At 41.5% G+C, this 18,139-nt stretch overlaps 1 protein-coding gene across 1 annotated transcript; it reads right to left on the reverse strand.

The window, feature by feature from the left end:
• Window positions 1-13,453: 13,453 nt before the first annotated feature.
• Window positions 13,454-14,143, reverse strand: LOC110141339 (arginine-fifty homeobox-like). The gene is given in 2 exon segments (XM_020900242.2): window positions 13,454-14,038; window positions 14,040-14,143. Coding segments are annotated over 2 exon segments (519 nt in total). The 3' UTR covers window positions 13,454-13,623.
• Between the last annotated feature and the right edge of the window lie 3,996 nt (window positions 14,144-18,139).

The following is an 18,139-nucleotide window of genomic DNA, read 5'->3' on the forward strand; positions in this document are numbered from 1 at the left end:
GGAGTGGGAACGTGTGTAATTTTTTCTTACACATATTTTTAGGCAAACTCCTTCTTCTCAGCTCTTTTCATTTCCAATCATTTACTCATTAACTAACATCTCCAATTCCTAAGCCTCTCTGGGATTCTGTAGATGAATAAGCTCACTTCTCATCAACATCATTGTTTTCATGAACATGGTGTTCAACCTTTCAGTTCCACTAACTCCTCCATCTGCTTTCCATCTTTAAAAATGTGTTTACACTCTCTTATCCTCTGTGGTATCACTTTTTTGCAATTTGTTTTCATAGGTTTATTCTTTAAAATATTTTGTTTTACTCCCATTTTAACGGGATTTAATCAGAGAATAGGTAGATGTCCCATATGTTATGTTTAACTGGAATAATCTACTATCATAAATTTATAGTGATCCTAGTCTGCCTTACTGTGTTAACTTCTTTAGCAATGCTTAGGTGCTTAGGTTAAAGAATCAAGAAGCTAGATAATAAGGTTCATCCATAATTAGGGTTTTACCAGGCAGGTGCATCAAAAATTAGAGGGAAAAGAGAGCCTGAGTCAGCGACAAAATGTTGAAATGATGAATCATATAAGCAGAATAAGAACAGAAGAAAAGAGAAAGCTGATGGGCTGATAAAATTAAGGGGTCAAGTGCTCGGGCCTGGTGCACTGGGAAGACCCAGAGGAATCGGGTGGAGAGGGAGGTGGGAGAGGGGATCGGGATGGAGAATACATGTAAATCCATGGCTGATTCATGTCAATGTATGACAAAAACCACTACAATATTGTAAAGTAATTAGCCTCTAACTAATAAAAAAAAAATTAAGGGGTCAATATACTGAAAATGCTGGTTAGGTCAAAAGGGTTATGCTGGGAATATTTGAATAAGTAGTTAAGACAAAGAGGAAGCCGTGGTCATATAGTGATATGTTTGGCTTACTGATTTTAGAGATCAAACAGTCATGGGCGGCTGACGTGGTATAGAGGACGAGGTTACTGGAATAAGATACCAAAGAACAGAAAGGCCAGATAATTGAGTCGGCCACATGGATGTTGCACGAAGTTCATCATACTTGGAAATCTCTTAGCATGTAGGTCTTTTGGAGAGTAACAACAACCAAAAACAGGAAGAGGAGGAGGAAGAAGAGAAAATTCTTTTTGTTTAGGATTAGGTTCAACTTCTATTGACAGAAAACTCAAAATAGCCAGTTTCAACAGTATAGTTTCTCTCTCATGTGAGTGTCAGACTCATGGTGGTTCTGCCCCATGATGTCCTCACGGATCCAGGCTACTTCTAGCCATCATTCCTACAGCATGGCCCTTGTTTTCATGGTCCAAAGCGGACCTCCAAATTAGACCTCCAACTACCACATCTGCCTTCTAGATAGGCAGATGAAGGAAGGCTCAAAGAAGAGGCAAAAGACATGAGCAACTTTCTTTATTTTTAATTTTATTAAAATATGGTTGATTTACAATGTTGAGTTTAATTTCTGCTGTACATCAAAGTGACTCAGTTTTATATATATATATATATTCATTTTCATATTCTTTCCATCATGGTTTATCACAGGATACTGAATATAGTTCCCTGTGCTAAACAGTAGGACCTTGTTGTTTATGCACCCTATATATATTAGTTTGCATCTGCTATATCTGCATTCTTAGTCTTTCCCTCCTCCATCCCCCTCACCTTTGGCAACCACGTATCTGTCCTCCAGATCTATGAGTCTATTTCATAGATATGTTCATTTGTTGTATTTTAGATTCCACATATAAGTGATATCATATGGTATTTGTCTTTCTCTTTCTGACTTACTTTCATTATGTCCATACATGTTGCTGCAAATGGCATTATTTCATTCTTTTTTATGGCTGAGTAATATTTCCATTGTATATATGTACCACATCTTCTTTATCCACTCATCTGTCAATGGACATTTAGGTTGCTTCCATGTCTTGGCTAATGTAAATAGTGCTTCTATGAACATACAGGTGCATGTATCTTTTTGAATTATGGTTTTGTCTGAGTATATGCCCAGGAGTGGGATTGCTGGATCATATGGCAACTCTGTTTTTAGTTTTTTGAGGAACCTCCATACTGTTCTCCATAGTGGCTATACCAATTTACATTCCCACCAACAGTGTAAGAGGGTTCCCTTTTCTCCAACATTTATTTGTAGACTTTTTAATGATGGTCATTCTGACTGGTGTGAGGTGATACCTCATTGTAGTTTTGATTTGCATTTCTCTAATAATTAGTGATGTTGAGCATCTTTTCATGTGCCTATTGGCCATCTGTATGTCTTCTTTGGAAAAATGTCTATTTAGATCTTCTGCCCATTTTTCAACTGCATTGCCTATGTTATTGAGTTATGTGAGCTGTTTATATTTTTTGGAAATTAAGGACATGGACAGCTCTCTTAAAGAAGTTTCCTAGAAGCTGACATATGTCACTTAAGCTTATATCCCACTGGCCTGAATGTTACATGCCACTGGCTCACACCCCATGGCTACTTCTAGCTGGAAGGAAAATCAGAAAATAGAATATTCATTTCTGGGAAGCCATGTACTCGCCTAAATGCTTATTACTATGGAAGAAAAAGAAAATGGATATGTAGGCCAAGCAGCAAGTTCTGCTACAGCCGTAGAAATCAGATAGAAGGAGAGAACTGAAAAACAAAGATGAACTACAGAGGAATATTCTCACCATAAGTGATGCTCAAAATTAATCTTCATTTACACTTCAATGTTGATTCTCTTTCCTTAAAAAATTAAGTCCTTGGTATTTGTTAACAGGAAGGAAGAGAAGGGGACAACAGAGGATGAGATGATTGGATGGCATCACTGACTCAATGGACATGAGTTTGAGCAAACTCCAGGGAATAGTGAAGGACATGGAAGCCTGGCATGCTGCAGTCCATGAGGTCACAGAGAGTCAGACATGACTGAGTGACTGAACAACAGCAACAACATTTGTTAACAGAAAAGTCAGCAGGAACTCGAACATGTCAAATTGAATAATCATCCCTTTACAGTTACTAAGGGATTTATGAACTTGCGCTCTCTTAAATAATAATAAAAGTTACTGTGAACAGCTAAAAATGGCCCCCAAGGGACTTCCCTGGCGGTCCATTGGCTAAGACTCCATGCTCCCAATATAGGGGGCCCTGGGTTCAGTCCTTGGTCAGGGAACTAGATACCACATGCCACAACTAAGACCTGGTGCAACCAAATAAATAAATATTTTAAAAATAAGAAAAATTGGCCCCCCAAAGATATCTACCTTGTAATCCCTGGAACCCGTGAATAACACCTTACCTGGAAAAAAAGTGGAAGGCAGGGAGGGGGTTGATTCTTGGCAGATGTGAATAAATGAAGCATCCTGAAATGGGGAGATGTTTTGCTCCTCTCTTCGTCACCCCACTGGTGAGGGAGAGAGTCCCATTCTAAGGTTCTGGGGATGGTCATGGCACCTGATGCTGGACTGATGAGATGGACAGCAATTTATTAATCACATATAGTCACAGCCCAGAGGATGAGGACACCATGTGCTATGCAGGGCCACATGGGGGTTGCACTCAGGAATAGAGTAAAGCTGAAGGCACTGTGGGAAGGGGGTAGGCTTCATAGTTACAGAAGGGTGGGGTACCCCTCAGTTCCCAAGGGAGAAGGTGAATAATTTCATAGGCTGTCAGGAAGGTGAAAACAGGTAGGTTGAAGACTGGGCTGGGTGAGGAACAGCTGATCTAGGTGATGGGGGAACCTTTCTCACTGGATGAGACAAAGCAGTTAGAATTTTGAGGCTCTGTTAAACTCAAAGAGATTGAGGTAGCACATGAAATTGTAATCCTGACACTACAGAGATTATTCTGGCTTATCCAGCTAAATGCAAAATGCAATCCCACATATCCTTATAAGAGGGATTATTGTTGTTTAGTCTCTAAGTTAAGTCTGACTCTTTGCGACCCCATGGACTGCAGCACAACAGGCTTCCCTGTCCTTCACTGTCTCCAGAGTTTGCTCAGATTCATGTCCATTGAGTCAGTGATGCTGTCTAACCATCTCATCCTCTGCCACCCCCTTCTCCTTTTGCCTTCAATCTTTCCCAGCATCAGGGTCTTTTCCAATGAGTCAGCTCTTCTCATCAGGTGGCCAAAGTATTGGAGCTTCAGCTTCAGCATCAGTCCTTCCAATGAATATTCAGGGTTGATTTCCTTTAGGATTGACTGTAGGTTTGATCTCCTTGCTGTCCAAGGGACTCTCAAGAGTCTTCTCCAACACCACAGTTCAAAAGCATCAATTCTTCGGTGTTCAGTCTTCTTTATGGTCCCAACTCTCACATCTGTGTATGACTACTGGAAAGACCATAGTTTTGATTAGATGGACTTTCGTCGGCAAAGAGATGTCTCTGCTTTTTAATATGCTGTCTAGGTTCATCATAGCTTTTCTTCCAAGAAACAAGCATCTTTTAATTTCATGGCTGCAGTCACCATCCACAGTGATTTTGCAGCCCAAGAAAATAAAATCTATCACTGCTTCTACTTTTCCCCCTTCTATTTGCCATGAAGTGATGGGACCAAATTCCACGATCTTAGTTTTTGAGTGTTGGGTTTTAAGCCAGCTTTTAAGAGGGATATAGAAGGAAATTAAGTACACAGAAGAAGAGAAGGCAGAGACCCAAGAGGCAGAGGTTGGGGTGATGCAGTTACAACCATGGGATTCTACTAGAACCTGGAAGTGGCAGGAAATATAATAGGTTCTCCTTTAGAGTCCCAGAAAGGCTCCCTCCTAGTGAGCCCCTGACGACACATTGTTTTCAGCCCAGTGAAACTGATTTTAGACTCTGGCCTCCAGAACTCTGAGAGAATAAATTTCTGTGGTTTTAAGTCATCCAATTTGTGGTAATTTATTAAAGCAGTGCTATGGTCTGAAAGTTTGTGTCCCCTTTAAATTCATATGTGCAATCCTGATGGTATCAGGAGGTGGAGCCTACGGAAAGTACTTATGTCATGAAGGGGGAGCCCTCATGAATGGAATTTGTGCCCTTAATTAAAAAAAGACCCCACAGAGCTCCCTTACCACTTGAACCGTGTTAGGACACAACCAGAAGAAGCCACTGATGAACCAGAGAGTGAGATTTCATCAGAACCTAACCGTGGCTAGCACTCTGATCTTGGACAGTTAGACTCCAGAAGAAATAAATTTTTGTTGTTTGTAAGCTACCCTGTATGTGCTGTTATAGCAACTGAAGGAAATTAATATAGCTACCAACCATCATAAAGTCTTTACATGCATTATCTCATTTAATCCTCACAATAGCCCAAACAAATAGATACTATTATTCACTTTGTTGTTTTTTTTTCCATTTATTTTTATTAGTTGAAGGCTAATTACTTTACATCATTGCAGTGGTTTTTGTCATACATTGACATGAATTAGCCATGGATTTACATGTATTCCCCATCCCGGTCCCCCCTCCCACCTCCCTCTCCACCCGATCCCTCTGGGTCTTCCCAGTGCACCAGGCCCGAGCACTTGTCTCATGCACCCAACCTGGGCTGGTCACTTTGTTTTACAGATAGAGAAACTGAGCAACTAACATACACACAGCAGGTAAGAGCACGGGCTATCGGGCCGTGTATATCACGAGCAGCACCCTCAATCTGCCATTGAGTGGTGTGTGGCATAGGCAAGTTATTTATCATTTCTAAACCTCAGTTTCTCTGTCTGTAAAACAAAGTGAACAACCTGGATCCGCCAGACTCCTCTGTCAGTGAGATTCTCCAGGCAAGAACTAGTGAGTAAACATTCCGTTCTCCAGGGGATCTTCCCAACCCAGGGATCAAACCTGGGTCTTCTGCATTGCAGGCATCACATGTAATGCAATGCAGGCATTGTGAATAACCATTCCATTCTCCAGGGGATCTTCCCAACCCAGGGACCAAACCTGGGTCTTCTGCATTGCAGGCATCACATGTAATACAATGCAGGCATCTGCATTGTAAGGCAAAAAAAGGAAAAAAAAAAAAACCAGAAGCTACCAGGGAGTGGGGAGTGGACAAAAAAACTCTCAGGGTGAACAGACTAGCAAAGCAACTATTGGTTTATTCATGCATGCATTCTACAAATATTTACTGAGTGCTTATCATGTGCTTGGCACTCTGATAGATTCTATGGGAATAGAGATGACCAATGAATGACTGAACTTCTCCTTTCTGAAATGTCTCTTAACTCCTCTGCCCCAGAGTGAACCACAAGTAGCTTTCACTGGTCAGAGACATAGTCCCCACTTCTCTGCTGAGGGCCAGCTTGAGCTTTGCTCATTCCAAAACCCAGCCATCCAACTCTCAAATCACTCAAAACTCCCAGTCAAAGAAGGTCAAATCAGGGTAAACTTCTGTGAAGTACTTAACACTCTTTAGCATCTCCTTAATCTAGTGATAACCCTAGGTCTTCCTTGAGCCTCTCTTTCACCTACTGGCCACAGATGCCTTGCACTATAGGGCTCTTCCAGCTTTGAAAGGATATTTTCTGAACAGAGTTTGCATGAAAACTCTCTACTACCCAAGAAACAAAGATGAACCATTAAGAGGCAAGTGCTGTTCTTCACTGCTTGCCCTGCAACACTGCTTTCTGAACACCTATACTTCACCCCTTGCTGCCTTCACCAACATATTCATTAGTTTCTGCTGATAAAACCCAATAAAATTGGGATAGAGGAATATAGCTATGTATATGCATGAGCTTGGTCCATTTCCCAGTATGTGGACTGTCTTATGATAAAGCTTCCATGAATACACTGCATTGCAAAACCAGGAACCGCATACAAATTGGCCTTTTATCATTTTAAAAGATCTTCCCTGAGGACTTTCTAAGTATAAATGCAATGGAAGAAGTCACAAAGGAAAAATATAGATAGATATGACAAAGTTGAAATAAAAAACTTATGTGCCCTAAAAAAAAAGAAAAAAACCCACAGACTGCTGGTGGGTAAGTAAATTGGCAAAACTTTCATGGCGGGCAATCTGGTATATACATTTAAAATCTTTTAAATGTGCTTACTATGTCACCCAGGAATCCCACTGCTAGGCATTTATCTAAAGGAAATAAACAGGTATGAGCACAAAGATTTTGCTATAAGGACATTTATCTGTTTTAATTATAATAGTAAACAGTTGGAAGCAACACAAATATCCAAGAATAGAGAGCTGATACATTGATATGATATAATAGAATACAGACATGAAAAATTATGGGCTTCCCAGGTGACTCAGTGGTAAAGAATCTGCCTGCCAATGCAGAAGCTGCAGGAGATGCGGGTTTCAATTCCTAGGTCAGGAAGATCTCCAGGCGAAGGAAATGGCAACCCACTCCAGATTTCTTGCCAGGATAACCTGATGGACAGTGGACTACAACCCATGGGGTCATAAAGAGTCAGATGCAGCTGAGCATGCAAGCACATGAAGTCATACCTTAAGGAATGTTTAATGTTGTAGGAAGTACTCAGATTATAATTAGGTAAAGAAAGGATATAAAGCTGTACATACAGAATTTTTAATTAAAATAAGTACATGTATTCATTAAACAAAGTTATTGAAAATCTAATATATGCTAGGTACAGTGGCAGATTCAGGGGTTACAGTGGTGGGCCAGACAGTCTTTGCCTTCACAGAGGAGAAGAGACTAGAAGGAAATACACCAAAATCCAAATCCTTAAATGTACCTATGTCTGGCTAGGATTAAGTGTGAGTTTAATGTTTCTCTTAAGATTTCCCTATGTGTTTTATAATTATATAATGCCTACATAATCAGAAAAAAATTATTTAAAAAATCTTCCTTCCAACTGAGGCCAGCCAGTATGCCCTTGTGAAGCCTAATATATAAAAATATATCTGAAGAGCTCTTGACAGTTTGGACCACTTCCATGGCCATCAGCTCTTTAAAGCCTCACAACAATTTTGTGGAGATAGAGCAGGGATTACCATTCCCATTGTATGGATAGACTGAGGTAGAAAAAGCAAGTGATTATCCTGGAAAATAGAATGCGTTTGGGCTAGAATCATAACCTGTTTTCATTCCAAACCCAAAGAAGGGCGATGCCAAGGAGTATTCTAACTACTGCACAGATGCACTTATTTCACATGCTAGCAAGGTAATGCTCAAAATCCTTCAAGCTAGGCTTCAACAGTATGTGAACTGAGAACTTCCAGATGTATAAGCTGGATTTAGAAAAATGGCAGAGGAACCAGAGATCAAATTGCCAACATCCATTGGATCATAGAAAAAGCAAGGGAATTCCAGAAAAAACACTTACTTCTGCTTCACTGACTATGCTAAAGCCTTTCACTGTGTTCAGTTCAGTTCAGTTACTCAGTGGTGTCCATCTCTTTGTGACCCCATGACTGCAGTACATCAGGCTTCCCTGTCCATCACCAACTCCCAGAGGTTGCTCAAACTCATGTCCATCGACTCGGTGATGCCATCCAACCATCTCATTCTCTGTCTTCCCCTTCTCCCACCTTCAATCTTCCCCTGAGCAGGGTCTTTTCCAACAAGTTGGTTCTTCGCATCAGGTGGCCAAAGTATTGTAGTTTCAGCTTCAGCATCAGTCCCTCCAATGAACATTCAGGACTGATTTCCTTTAGGATGGACTGGTTGGATCTCCTTGCAGTCCAAGGGACTCTCAAGAGTCTTCTCCAACACCACAGTTCAAAAGCATCAATTCTTTGGTGCTCAGCTTTCTTTATAGTCCAACTCTCATGTCCATACATGACTACTGGAAAAACTATAGCTTTGACTAGATGGACCTTTGTTGGCAAAGTAATGTCTCTGCTTTTTAATATGCTGTCTAGGTTGGTCATAACTTTTCTTCCAAGGAGCAAGCATCTTTTAATTTCATGGCTGCAGTCACCATCTGCAGTGATTTTGGAGCCCAAGAAAATAAAGTCTCTCACTGTTTCCACTGTTTCCCCATCTATTTGCCATGAAGTGATGGGACCAGATGCCATGATCTTTGTTTTCTGAATGTTGAGCTTTAAGCCAACTTTTCACTCTCCTCTTTCACTTTCATCAAGAGGCTCTTTAGTTCTTCTTTGCTTTCTGCCATAAGAGTGGTATCATCTGCATATCTGAGGTTATTGATATTTCTCCCAGCAATCTTGATTTCAGTCTGTGCTTCATCCAGCCCAGCATTTCTCATGATGTACTCTGTATATAAGTTAAATAAGCAGGGTGACAATATACAGCCTTGACATACTCCTTTCCTGATTTGGAACCAGTCTGTTGTTCCATGTCCAGTTCTAACTGTTGCTTCTTGACCTGCATACAGATTTCTCAGGAGGCAGGTCAGATGGTCTGGTATTCCCATCTCTTTCAGAATTTTCCACAGTTTGTTGTGATCCACACAGTCAAAGGCTTTGGCATAGTCAATAAAGCAGAAATAGATGTTTTTCTGGAACTTTCTTGCTTTTTCAATGATCCAATGGATGTTGACAATTTGATCTCTGGTTCCTCTACCTTTTCTAAATCCAGCTTGAACATCTGGAAGTTCTCGGTTCATGTACTGTTGAAGACTGGCCTGGAGAATTTTGAACATTACACTTGGTAGCGTGTGAGATGAGTGCAATTGTGCAGTAGTTTGAACATTCTTTGGCATTGCCTTTCTTTGGGATTGGAATGAAAACTGACCTTTTCCAGTCCTGTGGCCACTGCTGAGTTTTCCAAATTTGCTGGCATATTGAGTGCAGCACTTTCACAGCATCATCTTTTAAGATTTGAAATAGCTCAACTGGAATTCTATCACCTCCACTAGCTTTGTTCATAGTGATGTTTCCTAAGGCCCACTTGACTTTGCATTCCAGGATGTCTGGCTCTAGGTGAGTGACCACACCATTGTGGTTATCTGGATCATGAAGATCTTTTTTGTATAGTTCTTCTGTGTATTCTTGCCACCTCTTCTTAATATCTTCTGCTTCTGTTAGGTCCATACCATTTCTGTCCTTTATTGAGCCCATCTTTGCATGAAATGTTCCCTTAGTATCTCTAATTTTCTTGAAGATATCTCTAGTCTTTTCCATTCTATTGTTTTTCTCTATTTCTTTGCACTGTTCACTGAGGAAGTCTTTCTTATCTCTCCTTGCTATTCTTTGGAACTCTGCATTCAGATGGGTATATCTTTCCTTTTCTCCTTTGCCTTTCACTTTTCTTTTCTCAGCTATTTGTAAGGACTCCTCAGACAATGTCCAAAGACATTTTGCCTTTTTGCATTTCTTTTTCTTGAGGATGGTCTTGATCACTGCCTCCTGTACAATGTCACGAACCTCTGTCCATAGTTCTTCAGGCACTCTGTCTATCAGATCTAATCCCTTGAATCTATTTGTCACTTCCACTGTATAACTGTAAGGGATTTGATTTAGATCATACCTGAATGGTCTAGTGGTTTTCCCTACTTTCTTCAATTTAAGTCTGAATTTGGCAATAAGGAGTTCATGATCTGAGCCACAGTCAGCTCCTGGTCTTTTTTTTTCCTAACTATATAGAGCTTCTCTATCTTTGGTTGCAAAAAATATAATCAATCTGATTTCAGTATTGACCATCTGGTGATGTCCATGTATAGAGTCGTCTCTTGTGTTGTTGGAAGAGGGTATTTGCTATGACTAGTGTGTTCTCTTGGCAAAACTCTGTTAGCCTTTGCCCCACTTCATTTTGTACTCCAAGGCCAAACTTGCCTGTTACTCCAGGTATCTCTTGACTTCCTACTTTTGCATTCCAGTCCCCTGTGATGAAAAGGACATCTTTTTGGGGTGTTAGTTCTAGAAGGTCTTGTAGGTCATCATAGAACTGTTCAACTTCAGCTTCTTTGGCATTAGTGGTTGGGGCATAGACTTGGATTACTGTGATATTGAATGGTTTGCCTTGGAAATGAACAGAGATCATTCTGTCATTTTTGAGATTGCACCCAAGTACTGCATTTTGGACTCTTTTGTTGACTATGAGGGCTACTCCATTTCTTCTAAGGGATTCTTGCCCACAGTAGTAGATATAATGGTCATCTGAATTAAATTCACCCATTCCAGTCCATTTTAGTTCACTGATTCCTAAAATGTCAGTGTTCACTCTTGCCATCTCCTGTTTGACCACTTCCAATTTACCTTGATTCATGGACCTAATGTTCCAGGTTCCTATGCAATATTGTTCTTTACAGCACTGGACTTTACTTCCATCACCAGTCACATCCACAACTGGGTGTTGTTTTTGCTTTGGCTCTGTCTCTTCATTCTTTCTGGAGTTATTTCTCCACTCTTCTCCAGTAGCATATTGGCACCTACCAACCTGGGGAGTTCATCTTTCAGTGTTATATCTTTTTGTCTTTTCATACTGTTTATGGGGTTCTCAAGGCAAGAATACTGAAGTGGTTTGCTATTCCCTTCTCCAGTGGACCACGTTTTGTCAGAACTCTCTACCATGACCCGTCTGTCTTGGGTGGCCCTACACAGCATGGCTCATAGTTTCATTGAGTTAGACAAGGCTGTGATCCATGGCCATCAGCTCTTTAAAGCCTCACAACGATTTTGTGGAGATAGATAGGGCAGCGATTACCATGCCCATTGTATGGATGAAGAGATTGAGGCAGAGAAAACAAGGGATTATCTCGGAAAATAGAGTGCAATTGGGCTAGAATCTTAGCCATAGCATCAGGTTTCAGGGCTTTTTAAAGTCTCTACTCGTTTCCCTAAAGATTTTGTGAAGGACAGAAGCCTCCCAGGGCTTTGGTCTAAATTATTTTCCAGACATTTCACCCACTGGCTAAGCCATATTGTCTTTCCCTCTATTTTTGAAGTGACTGGACACCAAGGAATTCCCAGGTAAACAAGAGAAATTGCCAAGTTATTTTACCTCTAATCTCTCAAAAATTTAAAATCATGGAGGAGAAAGAACCTTAGAAAGCATCCCAACCTCCCATCCAAGTTGAGAAGATTGTTTTAGTGGGCACCTGTGTTTCTGATCTGGCTTGTCCATCTCTCCCTGCCAGATATAGGTACCCCTTTTTTCCCACCTCTTTTGGAAAATCTGCTAGTTGACTGTTTGACTGAACAAATAAATTAGACTTGAGACAGGCCTGGGACCTGGGACCTTTTGTGGCAGTGCTGCCATGCTTGCACATGGACACACCTCTCCTCCAGCAACAAAATACAAAGAAACTATATGGGACTAAAAATAACTGTGGACATGCTCAGCTGGGGCAAATTCAGCACCCAAAAGATACAAACAAGACCAAAATATCCAACTGTCACCTTTTTGCAGCAAAGGGTCCCAGGTCCCAGCCTGTCTCAGGTCTTATTCATTTGTTCAAAGTCAACTAGCAGATTTGAGGAACCTGGAGCAAAAACAGGGTGTTGTGAGAAAAAGCAAGGTACTGCTCATGCCCCTTGCACATAACACCCCCCGAGGGTGAACAAAACACCTAAGCCACCCCTCTGCTGAAACCGTGGACACACCCCTACCCTCACCCCATGTAAGGAGGCCACAGTGAAGCCTTGCCTGGGTTTCTTGACTGGTCTCTAGTCAATTTTTATTGTTTGGGGAAGGCCAGGAACTCTGGTTGGTAACAGACCTATGTCTTCTGGCTAGTGAGAGACTCATGCCTGAATACAAACTTCTTATAACGTTAGCACTGTAACTAGGAACTCTGAAGACACCAAACTCAAGTTAACTGTGGGGTTTCAAACCATGTAGCAGGCTAGCAAGGGAGATATCTCTGGTCAAGATGGTGTTTTGGTAGACCTGCTAAAGGTTTTAGAAAACCAAGGCAAGCTCCCCTTTCCCACTGCATAGAAGATCAGCCCTGTCCTCAGGGAGCTGGCTCTGCTGGAAGGGAGGACTGGGGATCCAGGCCCACAGCGACTCACCCTCCTGGCCTCTGTCAGGGTTTAGCAGATGTAGCCAGGCACATTGCCCTCAATTACTCAGGAGGAAGCAAGGGAGCCTGAAGCACAAGGAAGGGAAAGAGCGGCTAGTGGGAAGATTTCCAATCCTTCTGAGAAAAAAACAAATCCATTTCCTATTCATTCACCTCCTAGATCCTGCTTCCATTCCCCCGGCTTCCTTGAGTCAATGGCAAATCTGAGCTCTTTGTTGTCATTTTCTTTGCCTTGGCACTGGTCTCTACTTGAGCTTGCTAGGGCTGCTGCTGCAGACCACCCTCTATCCATCAGCACAGCTGGCTTAGTTTGCTACAAGGGAAAGTTGAGATTTTTGTCACTCTGGTTCTGCTTCATTGCCTCCATTTCAGGGCTTGCCCCCTGATACAAGTAGCTCTTCCCTCTACCCACCCCTCTACCCCCACGACTTCTCCCCAAACCTAAAGCTTTTTCCAGAAGCATCGTTTTTATTTTTTTTAATTTATTTTTTTTATTTTTATTTTTTTTTTCTTTTTCTATACTGTGTGATGTTTATTAGTACTTGGATCAGAGAAACCCAAAGTGCACCATAATGGAGGGGTTCTGGAATTCCAGGCTGTTCTGTGCACTGTAGACTGCAAAGCTCCAGCTTGTCACACTGAAGCAGGTCTGCCCAGGAAATAAACCTACACCTGGATCAGCAAAGACTCTAAGAGAAGAACTCTATTCTAACTGGGCCTTGTCGGTGAGAGATACTGATACAGAGAATAGAAGGAAGAGTTGGTGATGTCATCCTCATCGGGAAAACTGTACAGTTCCATGATTTGGGTGATATCAAATGCATCAGAGTACAAAGCAGGAACTGAGGCCACTAGCCTCTCCAATTGAGGATCTTGCATTTGGACATCACTTGTAGGAATCTCCATGATCATAGAATCCCCTGCCCAGGGGAAAGGGTCTAAGGACTGAGGTGAGAGGGAGTTATAGGAATCTGAAACTGCAAGGAGAAAAGAATGAGGGCTGGTTGATGCTGTGGGCACATCTTTGGCTGGAAGGACCTGGCTTGGTGGCTTTGGTGATTGCTGCTCTTGCTGCTGCTGCTGCTTCTTCATTTTGAACCGCCGGTTCCTGAACCAAATCTTTCACTTTTGAGGGCCCGGGTTTGATCCCTGGTCGGGGAGTTAAGATTCCACACGTCGTAGGCCGTGATGAAAAAAGTCCTGTCATGAATTCCCTTGGAGTGCCCATTTTCAAGCTGATTTATGTGCCTCTTTATGCAGCTCCTTAAGTGTGAAGAGAAGCATCGTTTTTAGAACCAAAGACGCTGAAACTTGAACCTAATTCAATGGTGGCTATAGCAGTCACCTGCCTGGTGTGGCTTCCCATTGCATCGGCAAAAGATTTCCTGTTCAGAAACACAATTCAGTTGCTTGTCAAGACAATAATAATAATAACAACTAATATTTACAAATAATGAAATATGTGCCGGGCACTGTGCTAAGCAATTTACATGCATAAAATCATTTAATCCTCAAAAAAGCATATGTAATAGGCACCACTATTATCCCCATTGTACTTCTTTTTTCATTTCAAGATGGTAGGCTGAGCACAAACATTTAAGTCCTCTCCCTCCAGAGACCTCATTAAAATAATAGTACAAAAATTTTAAAATGCATAAACCCACCACAATAAAGAGAACAGGAGGGGAGCCGTCAGCAGATGAGAAATTTAAATAAATTTCTGAAGTCAGAAAGCATCTGCAGGACTGCTAACTGATGAAACAGAGTAGAGCAAACAATCAGCTTAAACTATGTGTGGAAGTGCTGCAGCTAGAGGCAGCCCGCCTACCTTGCAAACCTTAGCAAGGTCTGGCCTTGCTATGACTACGAGGATGACAAAGAGCAGAGTGAGACGGGAGGCCAGCAATAGGGCTTCACAACTGAATCTCTGTACAGTGAAGAGCTGACCCCTAGCCTCCTACATGGAGATGATCTGGCAGCCAAATATTTACTTGCCCGCCTGAAAACAAAGGGTTTCTTCTTTACAAAAATTGAACAAAGTGTCTAGATGGAATGAGGACAGCTAATTGGGTGCCATTACCTCAGAGTTAGGCCTTCTGCAGTTTGTTTGGACCCTTCTCCCCCACAACCCACAACCCCTCACTAAAGATTCATAACCAGCTCCTTTCCCACCATCCTTAAGCAAAATCTGCCCATTGACGAGGTCTGCTCGTACACCCAGCTCCCAGTGAGACTCTCTACTGCCTCATTTCAAAAGATGAACAGAAAACATAGGAACATTAAACACAGGAGGAAAGGCTGGAACATTAGAGAGAAATCACAAGATAAATGGAACAAGCAGAGCTAATGCAGGGAAATAGCTTTAAATATAACTCCAAGTAGCATTCACAGAGAAATTTGAGAATATATTGCATCTATAAAACAAGAATAGGAAGGTAGACAAAATAACAAAGGATACAACTGAGCTCTTTGCAAAATTTAAAAAAATTTTTTTTTACAGCTTTTTCTTTCCATTTATTTTTATTAGTTGGAGGCTAATTACTTTACAATATTGTAGTGGTTTTTGCCATACATTGACATGAATCAGCCATGGATTTGCATGTATTCCCCATCCCAATCCCCCCTCCCGCCTCCCTCCCCATCCCATCCCTCTGGGTCTTCCCAGTGCACCAGCCCCGAGCACTTGTCTCATGCATCCAACCTGGGCTGGTGATCTGTTTCACCCTTGATAATATACATGTTTTGATGCTGTTCTCTCAAAACATCCCACCCTCGCCTTCTCCCACAGAGTCCAAAAGTCTGTTGTGTACTTATGTGTCTCTTTTTCTGTTTTTTGCAAAACTTTTTAATGTGAACCTTTGTATGTTGTTTTTATATTTTGAACCTCATGGAAGTATTACTTATTTGAAATAAATGAGTTTAATTTTTTAAAATAATGAGCTCTTGGAAAATGAAAAATTTGATTGGCAAAACAAAAAGTCATGAAAGGTGTGTTAGTTTTCTACTGTTGTGTAACAAACTACCACAGGCTTAGCGGCTAAAAACAACACACATTGGTTATCTCACAGTTTCTGTATGGCAGAAGGCCAGGCACAGCCATCAGGGTTTCCAGCTCAGGGCCACACAAGGATGCAATCAATCAAGGTGTCCCCAAGATGTATTCTTATCTAGATGCCAAGCTCATTCAGGTTGTGGGCAAAATTAAGTTCCTTAAGGTTGTAAGCAGACCCACAACTTCTAGAAGCCACCACTCTTTTTAGTTCACAACACAGCTGTCTTCTTCAAAGACAGCAGAAGAAACTCTCTGACTTCTTCTGACTGTGACTCCTAGAACTCCTTTAAAGAACTCACCTGATTAAGTCAGGCCCACCCAGGATGATCTCACTTTCGATTAACTAAAAAGAAATTTTATTGGGGACTTGAATTATATCCACAGATTCCCTTCACCCCTGCCATGTAACCTAATCACTGGAGTAATGTTCCATCATATTCCTAGGTCCCACCCACAGTCAAATGGAGGAGATTATACAGGGAATGTACACAGGTGGCAGGACTCTTGACCACCATGTTAGAATTCAGCCTGTGCTGTGCTTTGTCAGTCATGTCTGACTCTTTTTGACCCCATGGACTGTAGCCTGCCAAGCTCCTCTGTCCATGGGGATTCTCCAGGCAAGAATACTGGAATGGGTTGCCATGCCCTCCTCCAGAGAATCTTCCCAACCCAGGGATTGAACCCAGGTCTCCCTCATTGCAGGTGGATTCTTTACCATCTGAGCCACCAGGGAAGCCCAAAAATACTGGAGTGGGTAGCCTATCCCCTTCTCCAGGGGATCTTCCCGACCCAGGAATCAAACTGGGGTCTCTTGCATTGCAGGCAGATTCTTCACCAGCTGAGCTACCAACAAAGCCCAGAGGATTGGAAATATCCCACAATGAAGAAAAAAAATGATGGTAAAGAAAAGAGGAAAGAAAACCAATAAATAATCAAAAAAAATTCAGAGGTTCAATGTATATCATCCAAATATTAGAAATCCCAAAAGGAATGAAAAAGAAAGTTATCAAAAGAATACTATGATCAGGGACTTCTCTGGTGATCCAGTGGTTAAGAATCCACCTTCCAATGCAGGGGACATGGGTTTGATCCCTGGTCAGGGAACTAAGATCTCACATGCCACAGGGCAACTAGAGAGTCTGAATGCCACAACAAAGATCCAGCACAGTCAAAAAATTTTTGTTTTTTTAATTTTTTATTTTTTTAATTTTTTTTCATTTATTTTATTTTTTTTCCATTTATTTTTATTAGTTGGAGGCTAATTACAACATTGCAGTGGTTTTTGTCATACACTGACATCAATCAGCCATGGTTCTAACTAAAAAGCCAATAAAGGAATTCCCTGGTAGTCCAGTGGTTGGGACTCTCACTGATGAGGGCCCAGATTCAATCCCTGGCCAAGGAACAGGGATCCCACAAGCTCCATGGCATGCCAAAAAGATTTTTCTTAAGAAAAATAAATATAAATAGGATGTGAGAGTTGGACCAGAAGTGCCGAAGAATTGATGCTTTTGAATTGTGGTGCTGGAGGGGACTCTTGAGAGTCCCTTGGATACAAGGAAATCAAACCTGTCAATCCTAAAGGAAATCAACCCTGATATTCATTGGAAAGACTGATGCTGAATCTGAAACTCCAATACTTTGGCCACCTGATGCGAAGAGCTGACTCATTTGAAAAGACCCTGATGCTGGGAAAGATTGAGGGCAGGAGGAGAAGGGGACAACAGAGGATGAGATGGTTGGATGGCATCACTGACTCAATGGACATGAATTTGAGCAAGCTCCAGGAGATAGCAGAGGACAGGAAAGCCTGGCATGCTGCAGTCCATGGAATTGCAAAGAGTCAGATATAACTTAGCAATTGAACAACAACAACTATAAATAAAAAGCCAACTGAATGTCATGCAGAATTATAGTTGACTCTTGAACAACACGGGTTTGAGCTGCCCAGCTCCACTTTTACATGGAATTTTCTTTTCCAGTAAATTTCTACTACAATAATACAGAAACCATAGATACAATTATGTGCAAATTTTCAACAGTGAGGAGGGTTGGTGCCCCTAACTCCCAAGTTCGTCAAAGGTCAACTATAATTTTTTTTCAAAGCCCCAGTTTCCAGTCATGTGCAAGGTATATATGCTGAATGCTAGAAAACACTTATGAAAGAAATCA

This window comes from Odocoileus virginianus, unplaced genomic scaffold (genome assembly GCF_023699985.2).
Source record: "Odocoileus virginianus isolate 20LAN1187 ecotype Illinois unplaced genomic scaffold, Ovbor_1.2 Unplaced_Scaffold_1, whole genome shotgun sequence".
In the NCBI taxonomy this organism is placed as follows: domain Eukaryota; kingdom Metazoa; phylum Chordata; class Mammalia; order Artiodactyla; family Cervidae; genus Odocoileus; species Odocoileus virginianus.